A 17,802-nucleotide genomic window follows, 5' to 3' on the forward strand; every position below is an offset into this window, starting at 1 on the left:
AAAAAAAATTTGCAATAAAAAAGAAGTAAAAATAATAGCATTGTTAAATTAATATTTGAAGTATAGAACAAAACTAAATAAAAATAGATTACATTAGTTCTTACCAACTTTTAGATTTAAGTAAGTCTTCTACTTTAATCTTCTTATGAGGAAAATGTGCTTATTAGGAAAATAAAAGTTTGTAGAGTTTAAATGATTTACTAGAAGGCTCAAAAATATTCTGGAAAAAATGTTTTATTATTAAGAGAATTTAAATGAAAAAACTGATAGAAAAATGAAAGAAAATTATGTGCCCTTTCAAGACCTTTACATTTAATATTCCAGTTTTTCATTTTCTTGATACAACTATATCACTTTCATAATTTTTCCTCTCATGAAAAAGAGGAAAAGAGGGCGGGAAGTATTCTGAGGAAGAGAATGAGCAATCTGTGATCCTGAGATGAAATTAACTATAAAACATAAATGTGGAGGAAATGCATGTGATGGGTAGAGAAGTGTGTTCAATGAACAAGTCACTAGAAAGTCACATATGTTATAACTAAAGAAATGTTGGACATACATCACATGCATTTCAGGGTCAATATCCCATATCTTGCAGTTACTCAAAATAGATTTTTCTCTTCTTTCCTGACCATTTTCCCACATGAAAATGATCTACCTAAAACAAATATGTCACAATCAAGATCTTCAGTGACTCCTCACTGCCTACAATGAATGCACTGTTTCATAAACAATGTTATTATTCATTGTCTATATGTTTAATAGTCATTATAAAGAAATGTGTTGAATACATACCAAGTACAAAATACACTAATACAGTAGATAAATGTGCTAGAACAATGCTATTCCAAGTTTGATCCAATGACCACCAATATCAGCATCACATTACAGGTGGAACATTTATTTTTTTGAGGACACCAGGTGGTTCTTATGAATTAAAAGTTTTAGAAACACTGTTCTAGACAGTTAAAAAGGAGAGGACCTAATGTCTCTTAGGGGTCTCACTCTCCCAAGGATATGGAAAACATCTGCTGAGTAGCTGGAAGTTTTATAAACCTCAGAAGGTGTTCTGTGATGAAAGGAACAGGGTTAAGATTTCTGACTCCTAAGGACCATTTAGCCCTGTTAGCTTTCCTTTTGAAAGATATAGCTTTAATATTGTGAGTTGAGTATATTTAACATGGATATTAATGTGTTTGTGTGTAAATGGTCTAATTATATATACGTGTGTGTGTATACATTTTTTTTTCCAGGACTGGAGTCATGGCTAAATAACATTTAAGCAAGACTTTCATTTTAAGTAGACATCACAGAATTTTAAGCTTAGAAAATTAACAGTGTATAACTTAAATTTTACATATTAAAAAAACTAAAGGAACTGAAAGCTGAAAATTATGAGAGTTAGTGGTACCTATGTATGACATTTTGACAGTCTATTAAATATTATGAATTAGAAGATTATGGGAAAAAGGGAACTACATTCTAGGAGAATATGAAAAGGTCAACCCATGATCTTGGGAAAGTGTAAGAAAGAAAAATATTTTCAAAATGTACTGTAAAAATTGTTAGACATGTTTTAGTGACAATAAGCAGAAGGTGATTACTCTTGATAGCATAAAAGGTGAAAGGAAAGAAGTCCATGTTCCTGCTTTTTGTTAGTCCTGGTCATTCCCACTCTATTCTCCTCCCTTGTTGCCATGACTTTGGGGAACTTGGTTAAGTTTATTCCAATTTGTTGAAGGCTAAAAACTACATTCCTAACGATTTTGCTTTATATATCATATCTTGGGTAAAACTCATTTATTATGGTTATTGACTGGGGAGGGAGGAGGGGGAATCAAACAAGGAGCAAATTCCCAGATGATGTTTATGTGGCCATTTGGTGCGTACTTTGAGAACCACTGCTTTAATGGAGTCAGTAATCAGTCTCAAGGACTGGTAGGTAGACACTAAAGGAAAACAGTATCTCTCTGTGTAGGTTTTTAGGACATAGAACATTTGTTACACATTTGCCACCTGCTCAAGAAACAGCCAGGTATGTATTAATCTTTAGGAATTGTGGCAAAATTAGTAGCTGGAAAGAAATTTCCTTTCCAAAGATGAACCCAAAACCTAAATAATTTTTAAAAAGAGACAGTGTTTATTTGCCTGTATTAGGATTGTTGTAGGGGCGCCTGAGTGGCTCAGTCGGTTAAGCGTCCGACTTCAGCTCAGGTCATGATCTTGTGGTTTGTGAATTTGAGCCCTGCGTTGGGCTCTGTGCTGACAGCTCGGAGCCTGGAGCCTGGAGCCTGCTTTGGATTCTGTGTCTCCTTGTCTCTTTGCCCCTCCTCTGCTCATGTTCTGTCTTTCTCCCTCTCAAAAATAAATAAACATAAAAAAAAAAAAAAAAAAAAAAAGGATTGTTGTAGAATCCAGTATTATGGGACCTGCTCAGCTAGCCTATTTAAGTTTTAGTATCCATATCCTTGGACTAACTTGAAAATGAATAGCATAAGTTCAAAATTTCTGCCTGCATTAAATTAAAAATAAGAGTTTCTAAATATTTTTTATTCTTGTGTTAAGATCATAGGTAATCTTAGTTCAGGTGTTTCTTAACCTGATTATTAAAAAACAAAATAGTAAAAAATAATTCATCTGGCAAATGTACTGTTTGTAGATAGTAGCCACTTTTAAAACCACATTTCTATTAAAGTTGTTCTTAGATTTACAGCACCTGATATCTGGACAGCTGAGCTTTTATTTTACAGATCAAAATGCATAGATGAAAATACATTATAATATTAATGAAGCCGTTCGAGTTTAGCCTGAAGAGATTTAAAATTTCCTGTGATGGTTTGTACTGCTACTGACGAGCTCATAGACTGAAGCTCAACCAGATAACCACAGATAGCATCCAGGGACAGATTTGTAAATCTTCTCCTGTAAAAGAAAAGATACCTGATCAACTATCAATACATTCAGAAACATTTCCTCTCCCCTTTCTCACACGGGAGTTTGCTTTTTTTTCTCCCAAGAAACATTTCCTCCCATAAGACTTCTCTCCAACTTCTGCTAATTTTAGTATAGTCCCACAAAGAGCAAGGATTATAGGATTAAGTAAATGGTAAATAAATGAAAACAGACAAGAAATGCAGGAGATAGGTGAATTACCACATAACCACCATTTTCCTTTGGAAGATTATTATAACGGGAAAGAAGAAATTAAGTATGACTCCTAAAATGAAATTATTTACATTTTTTTGGTCTTTTCAAACAAATATACCTTGAAATGGCCAATAATATCACAAAGGCATAACTGAACTACACTAAGTCACTAATTCAAAACAGAAGCAGTGTAGAAGTAATTCATAACTCATATCACTTTACCTATAGAAAGGATTTAGGACAAGGTTTGAAAAATGGTAAAAACTCTAACCTTTTATACATGCTAATTGGTATCATTCAACCAGTTAATCTCCACATCTTCCTTCATTCTCTCCAATTTAGTTGCCCAGATACCTATTAAAAACATTTGAAACGGTTATAGTTACCTCTCACAATTTAAAACTTGGCTAGGATTCTCAACATATCTTGCCAATAGCACATGTATGCAATCCAAAAGGTGCAGTGGCTTCTTCATTCTGTTCCAGAATGGATCCTATAAAGAAAATACACATCATGAGTTATAAAGCAAACTGTGTCAACTGATTTTTCTTTTCTTTTTTGTCAACTGATTTTTTAATCATTTATGTTTCTCTTCTTGATAGCTGTGACATCACTTTTACTTTACACCTATGCACACTTAGTCTGATACTGTAAATAAAAGACTAAACCAGTAAAGAATCTTTTTAATTAAAAAAAATGTTTTTCTCATTTTTTTATTTGAGGAGGGGTGGGGAGAGAACAGAGAGAGAGAAAAAGAAAATCTCAACCAGGCTCTATACTCAGCACAGAGCCCGATGACCCTGGGATCATGACCTGAGCTGAAACACTCAACTGACTGAGCCCATGAACCAGTGAAGAATCTTAATTCTAGTTCTAGTTTTACCAGTTATTAGCTATGTGACTTGAGCCCTTGTCAGATGTAGCAGAAAATGGGGATACTACTACTTGCTCATTTTCCATCGTAGGCTCATTTTGGGGCTTAAATGAGATATACAAGAGCCTTGTAAAGCACTGCATAAACGTTTTGATGGTGCTACCAAAAAAGAATAATATATACGTCAACAAGATTTAATTTGGATCTTTTATCTTAGGATAAAAATTAGAAAATACATAGTCTGATAAGGCTCAATGTGGTAAGAAAGATTTTTATTTACATTGAGGTATAACTGACACCTATTAGTTTCAGGTGTACATTGTAACGATTCCCTATTTGTTTATACTGAGAAATGATCACCATAAATCTAGTTACCAGGCATCACCATCACAGTTAACAAAAGTTTTCTTTTCTGGTGGTGAGGAAGATGTTTGGTATATTTTAAATGAAGTTATAAGGAATAAATACACTGTTACTTTGTTTTGTTAAAGTAAATGGTAATTCTTTTTTTTTTAAAGGTTACAATTTACTTAAAAAAAAAATTTTTTTTTTAATTTATTTTTGAGAGCCAGAGAGAGACAGAGCACAAGTGGGAAAGGGGCAGAGAGAGACGGAGACAACAGAATCCGAAGCAGGCTCCAGGCTCTGAGCCATCAGCACAGAGCCCGATGTGGGGCTCGAACTCACAAACTGTGAGATCATGACCTGAGCCAAAGTGGGACGCTTAACCGAATGAGCCACCCAGACGCCCCATTAAATGGTAATTCTTAATGTATGGGTTTAGCCTATTCCACCAAGAGTATAGCAAATATAACTATATTTACTAATATTATGAAATATTTTATTTTTATAATATAAAGCAAAACAACTCATTATCGGTTTTAGGAATCTAAAGTATGATAATTTATGTTCAACAAATGAAGCAAATTTCTGATCGATTTTATCACATGAGATATAAATAAAAATGCTCTCCCTCTTTTATCCAGAAAATGTTCATTTACCTTAAATAAAATTATTTCAGGGGTGACTGGTTGGGTAAGTCAGTTAAGCGTCCGATTTCAGCTCAGGTCATGATCTCCAAGTTTGTGAGTTTAAGCCCTGTGTTGGGCTCTGTGCTGACAGCTCAGAGCCTGGAGCCTGCTTCAGATTCTGTGTCTCCCTCTCTCTCTGCCCCTCCCTTGCTTGCACTCTACTTCTCCCTCTCTCTTAAAGATAAACATTAAATATAATTTTTTAAATTAAAAAAATATTATTTCATTTTATTTCATATTTTCCTTACCCGTGACTTGAACAAATGATCATATACTTCCAGTAGCCTAGGTAATGGCACTCCAATTTCATTCATTGTCTGTATTACAAAACCTACATCCCAGTTTAAAGTACAAACTTGCTGTTCTAAAAACTGCACAATAAAATCTGGAGAGGGAAAAAGATCAGAAATTAGAATTGTTAACTCCCTCCCCACCCTCAGCTTATTGAGCTATAACTGCCATATTACATTGTGTAAGTTTAAGGTATACAATGTGATGTGATACACATACATATTGTGAAATGTTTACTCCAGTAAGTTTAGTTAACATGTACTTCACCTCACATAATTACTATTTTGTTGTTGTTATAGAATTGGTAATTCCTGATACTAAAAAGTAGGCCTTATTCTCATTTTTTACTACTTGTCATGTCATAAGATTGTAACAATAACACTCACATTCATATTTATGATACTTAAAATCCGAGACTGACCAATGTGAACATCGATGGGCAAGAGGAATCACCGAAAAGGCTGCTACTGAACCTGCGTCTCCTCTAGTATTTACCATACAAAAATTTTGCATAGGTAATCAAAATTCAAAAGCCCTAAACTTCTAGTTTGAAGCCCTCAGAAGTTTGTCATTGAAAGATGGACAAAAAAAAAAAAAGGAAAGAAAGAAAGAAAAAGGACTCTTCTACCCTAAACTTTGTTGGGCTCAAAAATTAAAAATCCAAGTCAGTGGGTGCCAGGGTGTCTTTGTCAGTTGGTTGTCTCACTCTTGGTCAGGTCACGGTCTCATGATTCACGAGTTCAAACCCTGCATCGGGCTCTGTGCTGACAGTGTGGAGGCTTCTTGGGATTCTGTCTCCCTCTCTCTTTGCACCTCCCTTGCTCACTCTCTCTCAAATAAATAAACATTAAAAAAAAGTAAAATAAAAATAAAAACCTAAGTCAAAGCAGAAATACCTCAAAAGAAATTATGTATAACGTGGCCTTTTTAAAATTATTAAAATTGTTAAGTTTTAATTTTGTCTTTATTTTCCTCATTAATGAAATATCATGGCAGTTTCAATCTATACTTACAAGAAAAATGGCATGACTATAATGGTTTTATTTCTTGACATCTTCAGGGAAGAGGTCCTAAATCAGAGATGGTCTATAAACAAGTCTCTATCCTTATTTAAAAAAAAAAACAAAAAAGGGGCATCTGGGTGGCTGAGTCAGTTAAGCATCCGACTTCAGCTTAGGTCATGATCTCACAGTCTGTGAGTTCGAGTCCCGCGTCAGGCTCTGTGCTGACCACTCAGAGCCTGGAATGTGCTTCAGATTCTGTGTCTCCCTCTCTCTCTGCCCCTCCCCTGCTCATGCTCTCTCTCTGTCTCAAAAATAAATAAAAACATTAAAAAAACAAAAAGCAAAACCAAAAAAACCCCACAAAGAAAACAAACAAACAAACAAACAAACAAACAAAAAACAGGGGTGCCTGGGAGGCGGAGTCAGTTGGGCGGCTGACTTCAGCTCAGGTCATGATCTCACAGCTCATGAATTTGAGCCCCGTGTTGGGGTTTGTGCTGACAGCTTGGAGCCTGGAGCCTGCTTTGGAATCTGTGTCTCCCTCTCTCTCTGCCCCTCCCCTGCTCACACTCTGTCTCTCAATCTCTCTCTGTCAAAAATAAACAAACATTAAAACAAACAAACAAACAAACAAAAAACAATTTAGGGGTGCCTGGGTGGCTCAGTCAGTTGAGTGTTTGACTCTTGATTTCAGCTCAGGTCATGATCCCAGGATTGTGGGATCGAGCCAGACATTGGGCTCGGCACTGAGCATGAAGCCTACTTAAGATCCTCTCTCTATCTCTCTCTCTCTCTGCCCCTCTCCCTGCTCGTGTGCACTCTCTCTCTAAAAACAAAAAACAAAAACAAAACCCAATTTAATGTTATGTTGTGAGCACTTTCCTGGTTCTCAACATTTTTCAAAAACACTAGGTGCTTAACATTCTATGTTATGGGTGTATTTATGTTAATTTACAGTTGAAGAAAACATTACACATTGGCAAATGGCTAATAATTAAGAGTCACTACATAGATAACAATTAGTCAGTATATTTGGATAAGAAAGGGGTTCAAAATTGCATTTTTAACACAACTATCTGCTATTTTAAAGAAAAATATGTCCTCAGTATAATAGACGGCAGTTGAATTAATCACAGATTGCCCATGCAGAAAAACACCAGCCATTTTTCTTTTCTCCTTGAACTTGCATAGCGTTACCAACAATATAATCATAACAGTTTGTTAGCACTGTTTCCAGATAGATATATAAACCTGGAAGGTCAAAGAAAGTTTCCTATCTATTTATCAACAAATTTCTGCTATCTTTGGAAGTCTTTCTGGAGAGGCAGAAATAAACTGCTGAGCTAAACAGCAACAAAGAAACAATTCGACTCTGAAGAACATTGCATTTCCACTGCAATGAAGAAAACCATCAAAAGAAAACAAAACACCTCTGATAGCACTTAAGGTTATTGCTTACCTAAAGGAAAGAAGCGAGGTGTGCCAGCATAAATTTTGCCAAGGAGCACAACCTTGAGACTAAGAGCATGCATTCTATCCGGGGAGCTCAACGTCACACTTTCATTCAATTCTGCAAGAAAAAGACACGGCATTAGAAACCTAAATTGTTTTTTAATGGGAAATGTTTAAATTGGCTATTTTATTCTGTTTCGAGGTACAAATGCCCTAGAAATGATTCTAATATAATGAGCAGATACTCTGTTTCTGTTAGTGTTTGAAATACTCTTGTCTTACCAGGGCGCTCGTTACAGGATTCTGGGAAAGTGTCTCAGAATCCCTTATTAAGAAGTACAACCACAGAGGCTGCTGGCTGGCTCAGTCAGTTGTGAGTCTGACTCTTGACTTCCGCTCACATCATGATCTTACAGTTCTTGAGTTTGAGCCCTGTGTCAGACTCTATGCTAGCTGTGTGGAGCCTGCTTGAGATTCTCTGTCTCCCTCTCTCTCTGCCCCACCCTAGCTTGCGTGCACCTCCCTCTCTCTCAAAATAAATCAACAAACATTAAAAAAAAAAAAGTACAACCACAAAAATGACACATCCTTTTCTCTGAGAGCCCTCTCCAGTATAAACTGAGGTCATTCTCTGGAGGACCACCCTTTGCCATGTCTACATACCCTCCACTCACCCTCTACTCTAGATATAGGAGAGCCACTAGCAGCTTGCATTCCTCTACCAAGTCACTAAATAACGTATGCTAATACACCCGTAAGTGAGCACTTACCTTTCTCTATGATATCTTGCCAAAGTGTCTGCACCAATATAGGGTCTGAATAACCAGCACAATGAATTATTGCAAGCTTACACTCTGCAAGTTTAAACGGGTCAGCAAATTCCCCATAAAGCTGTCAGAGAAAATGTCATCATTATACATGCAACCAGAGGTCAGCAGTCAGAAATTAAGTGATGCACTCTTTGACAATTAAAAGTAATCAAGGATTTTATTCAAAGTTTCTAATACATGATATGAAGACATGATGACATACAGCTGTCATAAACCCCGATTAAGAATGGTGAAGGCACGGTAAATACATTTAAATAGATTTCAACATCTGTGCCTTTTTCCCCCCTTGGCTGGCAGGGAGATACTGCAATGATATTTCTTTTATAATTAGTGTTGTCTAAACTAGGGTTTCCAAAATCTTGGAAATACTGACAAATCTCAGAGTGTTTCACAGTATTTGGAGAAATGTTCAAGAATAATTGAAAAAGGAATTGCTCAGAAATACAGAGTGGGAGAGGCTTGAAGATACAAGGAAACATAAATTACTTTTCCAAGACAAGAAACAAGGCCATAAAATAGATGGCAGGAATTTTAACAAAGCCCCATGTGAGGCTGATAGATTTTTGGTAGAAAATGGCCTGCAAAGAGCAAGTAAACTCTTCCTAAGAGTAAGATACCACAGCAGTGATTTGTCAGCCCAGCAACATGCTCCCAAGAATGGCTTATCTTATTTTGTGGAGATAGATTAATCTTTCCCATGAAACACAGAGTAGAACACAAAAGAAACAAGGAATCTGTAAATATTAGGTGACTGCTAGAGTAATTCAACTTGCTTTTTTATTACCTTAGTTATGTCCATTAGTTCGGAATCCAGCTGAGAAATTGCATCCTGTACAGAAGAATGATGGGAATATTGCCTTTGTAGTGTCTCTTGTATCTGAAGTTGGATCCTAGCAACCTAGTTTGGATTAAAAAAAAGCAAGTCTTATGTTCTTTATGATAAATCAACAAGTACTTGAAGGAATGATTCCTAGTATCTGACTTTAAGTTTGTTAAAGTAAAACTAATGTATACAAAACAGCATAGTGACTATAGTTAATAACACCATAGTGCATATTTGATAGGTGTTGAATAGATCTTAAAAGCTCTTATCACAAGAAAAAAAATTGTAATTATGTATGATGATAAATGTTAACTAGACTGAATACGGTGATCATTTTGCAATATCTAAAAATACTGAATCATTACATTACACATCTGTAATATGTTAGATGTCAATTACACCTCAATAAGAAAAATGTGTAAATAAAGACCTAGGAGACCAGCAACTCTTCATCACAACATAAAAGATTTCAAAGGAAGTATACTGTGACAGAGAGCCTATGCTACCTCTAACATTCGTTCTTCCCATGACTGTAGCCAGACAATACCTAGATTATACTTCTCAACTCCTTTGCAGGGAGATACAGCATAAAATTAAGTTCTCTTCAAAGGAATGTGAGTGGAAGTAAAGTATGTCACTTCAGGGTTTAGGTCTTTAAGAGAGTGAATATGCGTCTTACATGTTTTTTGTTCTCTAACTCCCTTTGAGAGAAGAAAAGGTAAGACCATAGGAGACAATAAAGCTGTAAAATAGGGTCTTGAAATCAATCAAGTGGAAGAAAGCCAATGGCCAATCAGGAACACCCGCTCTGTGGATATTTGTGAATGACGAATAAGCTTTTGTATTTGGACCATTATATACTTCTGGGTCTCTTAATTAGGGCAGTTCAACCTACTCTATTTCATATATCTACTCATTAGCTTCCAGAATAGATGGTAATTGTGATATAATGTCCTTGGTGTTGGAACAGTTGGAAAAAAACCTTCAAAAATGCCACAGAGAAAAAATTTTAATTACAGTAATGTGCTGTGACCCAAGTGCTACAGACTTAAAATCTTTTAAAATATTTATATCTAAATATGAAAATAAACACATGTAGGCAGAAGAGACTAGAATAATGCTGACTGCTACTGACCTGTTATTGACTGGAAGGAAGAAGAAAAAATGGAATAAATGTGGCTACTGATCAATGCAGACAAAGCTTAAGTATCTTTAGCACTTACTTCCATTTTTTCTTCTAATTCATGAAGGAATTCACCATCTGCGGCTATTGATGAAATAGCAGTGGAACTTTTGGCACTAAGAATGGCTCGAGCAATGTACTCTAGTCGCTGCTGAAGTGAAATTTCTGTGCTGGGAGGAAAAACTCTGATTTTTATTTATATGAATTCTTAAGGATCCAATATACAAATATATCAATTATGACACATTATTTTTTATACACCAAATGAACATAAAAGGCCATTTAAAACTTGAAAAAATTATTATAGGATTTCTAATAAAAGAGATCTACAATTTAAGGCATCAAATAAAGAAATACTTAAGTTTATAGCCAAAAAAGTTACATCCTATTTTATTTTTTTTTTTTTAATTTTTTTTTCCAACGTTTTTATTTATTTTTGGGACAGAGAGAGACAGAGCATGAACGGGGGAGGGGCAGAGAGAGAGGGAGACACAGAATCGGAAACAGGCTCCAGGCTCTGAGCCATCAGCCCAGAGCCTGACGCGGGGCTCGAACTCACGGACCGCGAGATCGTGACCTGGCTGAAGTCGGACGCTTAACCGACTGCGCCACCCAGGCGCCCCAGTTACATCCTATTTTAAAACTTTAATTCAGTATATTAAAACTTGGATTCTTCTAAAACTAAAATTAAGGAAAACATTCTTGATTACTCCTCACATTCTTCGCTTCTCTACCTGAATATGGCCAATCTACATGTGATCATCCACAAAACAACTAGATTGACCTCTTAAAAACAAACATCCGATTATGTCACATGCCTTCACCCACTCCTTCAACCTCTGCTCCTTCTACCTGCTCCCTTGTTCACCATCTCCAAGCCAATGGCTTTTTTTTTGTACTCTAAACATGATAAACTTGAATCGAATAGATTGCCTCTGCAGAGACCACTGCTCCATGCCCGGACCCCTTCCTCTGTTCTTTAACAGCTGCCTATCCGTGTCACTTAAGAATCAATTTTTATGACAATTTGTGAGGCCTCCTCTGACCAATCTTAACTAGAGCAGCTCCTCACTCTCGTCCTCATCCGGCAATTTCTACCATACTATCCTATTTTTATTGTATTCACAGACCCTGAACTTGCATGCACGAAATCTACCCACTGGAATGGGAGCTCCCTGGGAATAAAAATGGTGTTTATGTTTCTCACTACTCCTTGACCATACATCACTGGTGCTCTCGCTGGCTGGCTGGCAGATGTCAGAAAGCCCCAAACATGTATCCATCTCCATGGTTACCATCTTTAGTCCTTTCCAATCCCCTAACTCTATCAGATGTGGTTCTTTGACATTATAAAGTGACTTGGCATTAAAAACAAACACGCTAATTCATTTGGTTGGTGGGAACCTCTCAAAGCAACCAGTATTAAATGTACCTTTTGATATCCCCATTACTTTCAATTTGAATCAGGAAAAAACTAGCTTTTCCTTTCAGAGATCTCAAACTGTCCTTCTGTATAACTATGGCTTCCATATTTTCTCCCTCCCTGCTCCCCCCTGCAAAAAGCAAAAGGGAAAAAGAATTAAGTCCTTTCTCCCTTCTATCTTTCAAAGTACAGGTGTAGAGGACAGTTACTTCGCACTCACCATCTCTTAATGTTGCACATAAAGGACTATTTTAGGAGTCTGTTTAGTACATTTAGAACCCATTTCTGAAGGAGCTTCCCTTTCTTTCCCCTCTCATCTCTAAAAAATACATACCTGAATTAAACATATTAAAAGTGGTAACATTTCTAAATTACTTAAAATAGAACATTCTATAACTACAAATTTATTTTTTGCAGAGTATATATACAAAAAGTATAGTGATAAAAAGTAACATTATAGTTGGAAAGATATTTTATTGTGGAGAGAGATGGTAAGCTGAGAGCTAAATTGTGGATGGACAGGGTATCTCACATGAGGAAGAAATTCGGTTACATTGTATTATGTATAATGAAGATATGGATAACAAGTATTCTTAAAAGTCAGAGAATTTCTGAATACTTAATAACAATAAAATTATTGTTATAACAAGGAAAAAGGACAATAAATACTAATGGAAGAGCAATTAAGAACACATATATACATACTCACATTTGCTATTAGTCACATCTAGACTCTAAATTTATTTTACTTTATTGTATGTACATATGTATGTATTTTTTTTTTTATGTAAGCTCTATGCCTATGGTGGGGCTTGAATTCACAACCCTGAGATCAAGAGTCGCAAGCTCTACTGACTGAGCCAAACAGGTATCCCCATAAATGACCATTCTGATTAGTTTGGTTTAATAACTGCTTTGTTTCAACAACATCCTCCTCCTAACTTAACTGATCTACAGTTTTTAGAAATAGCACTTGCATTATTTTGGCAAAGAAAATTCCAAATGAAAACACAGGGTCAAATTAATGATCTATCCAGATTGTATTAAATCGTATTTTGAGGGTTGTCTGGGTAGCTCACAGCTCAGTTGGTTGAGTGTCTGACTCTTGACTTCAGCTCAGGTCATGATCCCAGGGTTGTGGGATAGAGCCCCACAATGGGCTCTGTGCTCAGTGGGGAGCCTGCTTAAGATTCTCTCTCTCTCTCTCTCTCTCTCTCTCTCTCTCTCTCCCCCTCACTTGCTCTTTCTCTAAAAAAAAAAAAAATTGTTTTTTGATATGATAATTGAACTAGAAATTTCAATGCTTTCTTTAACAAGATTCTTAATAATCTTCAACATATATGCTCAAAACTTTTTCAGTAATTTAAAACAAGGTGAGAGCAGAGGAAATAAGTCTAGAATTAGTAAAACACTTAAAATTGTAAAGCCTTTGAGAAGTTTTTGTCCTTTTAATTAAGAATACTAATTAACTGCTTTTAGTAGGAAAGAATCTAAAGACAAACTTTAAAGAAAAGTTTCAGGGGGTGCCTGGGTAGGTCAGTTGGTTAAGCGTCTGACTCTTGATTTCACCTTGGGTCATGATCTCATGGTTCATGGTTCATGAGTTCGAGCCCCACATCAGGCTCTATGCAGATGGCACAGAGCCTGCTTGGGTTTCTCTGTCTCCCTCTCCCTCTGCCCCTCCCCCAACTCTCTCTCTTTCTCAAAATAAATAAGCATTAAAAAAAAAAAAAGGATTTAGAAGACAGTTTGGATAGAGAAGGTATTGGGTATTTGGTACCTTCTACACACTATGAAAAACAAAAAGAGAAAACTGTAAACTTTCAGTCCAAGTAAAAGCATTAAAATTCTACATGCATATAACCTGAATGAGGTTTTCTTTCTTTCTTTTCTTTTTTTTTTTAAGTAGAGTCCACATCCAACATGGGGCTAAAACTCACAACCCTGAGGTTGAGTTACAAATTCTACCAACTGAGCCAGCCAGACGCTATTTATCTTCTGAAATCTGGATGTAACTAGATCTAGGTTAGTTATCAATAATTCTTCACAGTGAGAATATTATACCATACCTATGCATGTCAGCCAATTTGGACAGTACACGAGCAGCGTTACTAAAGCTTCTGTTCTTTTCATAATATCTCCACAGTAAATCCATATAACGAACTTTGTTTTGATCAACTTTGGCCATTCGGACTAGATGTGGCTCCAGAAATGGAGAAGCAATCTGCAAATTATACAGTTACTCAGAAACATTTTCTAACTATTTACTTGCTCTTTATGTAGTAACTATAACATTTTAAGACTACAGGTGTGCCGTGTTTCATGAATACATTAGCAAAATTATAATCCAACAGAGGACAGTTTTTCTCATTATATATGTATGACTTGTTTTATCAGAGTTAAAGAGCTGCTATGATACTTAAATGAAGCTGATTAAAATAATTACAATCCAATTATAAATCTTAATAAACTTTGAAAACAGAGCTACAGATTCCTAGACTCTTAGCTCAAAGACATCCTTGCCATTATCAAATGTCATACATTTATTTTACAGACTGAAGAACACTGAGACTTAGGATAGTAAAAAGACATGTGTGAGGTCACATACTGAATTAACACACAGGTAACACCAAGTTTAGGTCTCCTAATTCATAATCCAGTGATTTCCACCCCACTATATAAACAACCCATATCAGCCTTAAAATAATGAGAAAATTAGAGCAATAACTTATTTTGCCCACTAGGAAAAGATTATTACGTTACCTGGCTTTACTCTAACACCTAATGGTAGATTCAGGATAAGAAAATGAATTTCCTGTAAATATATATATGCTTAATCCATTGTGTTATGTTACTTGAAAATACAAATTAACAATATTAGAATAAAAGTATTTTTTACCTGCAATAGCTTATCTGCAAGATCAGCTTGTATTAGCCAATTATAAAGGGCGATACTAAAGAGCTCATCTTTGGATCGTTGAGACAGTTTAAGCATTTGTTCAAACTAGAATAAAAAAAAAAGGAAAAATTACCAGTTAAAGGCTGTTGCTGCACATCATGACCATCAACCTTATAAAATCCTGAAATCGAGAATCATTAAATGCTAAGTTCTCAGAGCTACTACCTTTCCCAAGAGGAGCTGTCACCACTACTACACGGAACTAAACAATGTAATTTCAGAATAAAAATATGCTATGTCTCTTACATGATGTCCTGCTTCTTCATTACTCAGCATATTGGGGTCAGATGACAGTACTGGAGGCCCAGGTTTTTTGGGTACACTGGGAGACTGAGGAGCAGCCTTACTTTGATTTACCAGTTCTTGAAGCGTGTCTGTAATACACTTGTAACTGTTTAATCTGAAAAAGAATGGAAAAGGAACAACTGCATTATTTAATGAGACAGCAAATGACTTATCTAATTTAAATACACAGAAGAATTTGAAGACTATTTTGGGAAACAGATGTATGTACACACATATATTTGGATAAAATAATACAAATTGTATACTTTTTCTAGGTTTTAGGAACATCTGGTTAACCAAAAAAGACTGAAGTTATAAAAATGAATGTATCAATAAAATCACATTTTAGATAGGTTATATATTTTCTTTGTGGACACACATTTTTTAACAGTCATTACTAATTTGTGAACATTTAAAAATCATCCCTTAAAATAAAATATGCATCTTCACCCAGAACCAGAAATTAGGCAGGGGAAGAGATGGTTCCAAATAAGTTAGCTCATTCATTCATTCATTCTTTATTTATTTAAGAGCGTGAGCACACATGAGTTGGGGAGAGGGGCAGAGGGAGGCAGTGAGGGAGGGAGGTGGGGAGAGAGACGGAGGGAAAGAGAGAGAGAAAGAGAGAAAGAAAAAGAGAGAGAGAGAGAGAGAGAGAAAGAGAAGAAAAGGAATCTCAGGCAGGCTCCACGCTCAGCTTGGAGCTCGATCCCACAACCCTGGGATCATCACCTGAGCCAAAACCAAGAGACTCAACTAACTGAGCCACCCAGGTGCCCCAAGTTATTTCACTTAAAATTGACATTAATAAAGTGTTATAGAAACTAGAGAGGCAAGTCCTTAAGAATATTCACCAGACTAAAACTTCTAAACTACGAATTATCCTAATTCAGTTTAAAAAAACAAGACATTTAAAAAAAAAAAGTTTATTTATTTTTGAGAGTGAGAGCCCACATGCGTGCACATGGGGGAGGGGCAGAGAGAATCTCAAGCAGGCTCCACACTGTCAGCGCAGAGCCCAACTTGGGGCTTGAACCCACAAACTGTGAGATCATGACCTGAACCAAAGTCGGATGCTTAACCAACTGAGCCACCCAGGTGCCCCTAAAACAAGACATTTTTAAGTGAAAGCAAAATCCAATTTTATAAGTGTACTTAAAATATTATTTCCTAATACAGTACTATCAATCAAACTTTACACCAAGAAAAGTCTGTAAGTCAACAATCTGCTAAGGTGATGAAACTTGCCTTTCTTGGAAAGCCTGCAGGCCCACAAGGTCTTCTTCTGGTTCTCCATGTTTATAGAAATGAAGTCCAAGACCCTGAGGATCTTTTTTTTCTGCAGCAGTAAGAGAGAGCTCCACCACACCCTCATAAAAACGGACTAATGAGAAAGGAAAAGGACCAAGTTAAGGGTTATTACTAGGCTGGATGTGTTTTCCCTTAGCTGGTTTATAAAAATACTGATCAAGGCTATTATTTCTCTACTGTACACTGGTCACCTGATGACAGTATCATATAAGATATGCCTGGTGAATCTACCAAAGAACAAGGTATCAATTATGCCTAAAATGCAGCTATTAAATGCATCTTCTTCATTGGAAAAACATTTTCATAGTTAGAATAAAAGGGAAGGTTTCAGTTCCTGGATGGAAAAAAAAAAATATCTCGGAGTTCAAAACAATATCTGTGCTAACAGTTATTACTTTTGCATGTTAGATTTGATTTAAAGTAATTTTATTTTATTTTTAACAGATTATTTACTTATTTTGAGAGAGAGAGAATGCCCTCACGTCACAGGGAAGGGACAGAGAGAGAGGGAGAGAGAGAACTCCTAGCAGGCTCCGTGCTGTCAGCATGGATTCCCAACTTGGGGCTCGGATCTCACTAAACGTGAGATCATGACCTGAGCTGAAATCAAGAGTTGGACGTTTCACCAACTGAGCCACCCAGGTGCCCCTAAAATAATTTTAAAGCAAGCAGACAGGTACTATTTTAAAAATTAGTCAGAAGAATTTAAAGCATCCAAAAAATAAATGAAACCCAGGAAGCTATCTAATACAGACAGTAGTTTAACTGGACAAGGACTGAAACTCCAGTGTGGGAAAGTTACGTTTCAAGATATAAAAAGAGCACAATAGATTTTGCAGAGGCTAGTACAGTCATCAAATACTAAAACACAAGGCATGAATTTCCTGTGTGGTATCACTTGGGCAACTGAAGTTGAAGGAGGATTTGCTTTTGGGAAGAAGCTCTTCATCAGTAACTTGTTCCGTCATTTGTCCCCCGAGTCAGGAACAAGGTATGAACATTTTGTTTCTCACCTTGTCTATACTGAGCACAAACATTGGAAAGGTCCACTTGATTGCTGATTTTTTGATATTCCTTTAAGGATTCCCTTAACATTCTTTCCTTTTCAATCTTATTTTGAACTTGTCGGGAACGCTGCAGAAGTTCATTTGCCTAGAATTAGAGATGACAAGAACTTAAGATATAAAAT

At 36.1% G+C, this 17,802-nt stretch overlaps 1 protein-coding gene across 1 annotated transcript in view; it reads right to left on the reverse strand.

Moving 5' to 3' along the window:
- Positions 1–216: 216 nt before the first annotated feature.
- NUP155 (nucleoporin 155) overlaps positions 217–17,802 on the reverse strand; it is a 74,262-nt gene continuing 56,676 nt past the window's right edge. The window contains exons 24-35 of the mRNA XM_025924210.2: positions 17,627–17,765; positions 16,551–16,686; positions 15,264–15,417; positions 14,958–15,062; positions 14,128–14,282; positions 10,676–10,805; positions 9,414–9,527; positions 8,570–8,690; positions 7,807–7,917; positions 5,301–5,437; positions 3,534–3,640; positions 217–2,922 (exon numbers count right to left, since the gene is read on the reverse strand). Of these exons, the coding sequence (XP_025779995.1) occupies positions 2,784–2,922; positions 3,534–3,640; positions 5,301–5,437; positions 7,807–7,917; positions 8,570–8,690; positions 9,414–9,527; positions 10,676–10,805; positions 14,128–14,282; positions 14,958–15,062; positions 15,264–15,417; positions 16,551–16,686; positions 17,627–17,765 (1,548 nt within the window). The 3' untranslated portion in view covers positions 217–2,783. The remainder of the gene's footprint in view (positions 2,923–3,533; positions 3,641–5,300; positions 5,438–7,806; positions 7,918–8,569; positions 8,691–9,413; positions 9,528–10,675; positions 10,806–14,127; positions 14,283–14,957; positions 15,063–15,263; positions 15,418–16,550; positions 16,687–17,626; positions 17,766–17,802) is intronic.

This window comes from Puma concolor, chromosome A1 (assembly GCF_028749965.1).
Source record: "Puma concolor isolate L17-30 chromosome A1, mPumCon1.1.hap2, whole genome shotgun sequence".
Classification (NCBI taxonomy): Eukaryota; Metazoa; Chordata; class Mammalia; order Carnivora; family Felidae; genus Puma; species Puma concolor.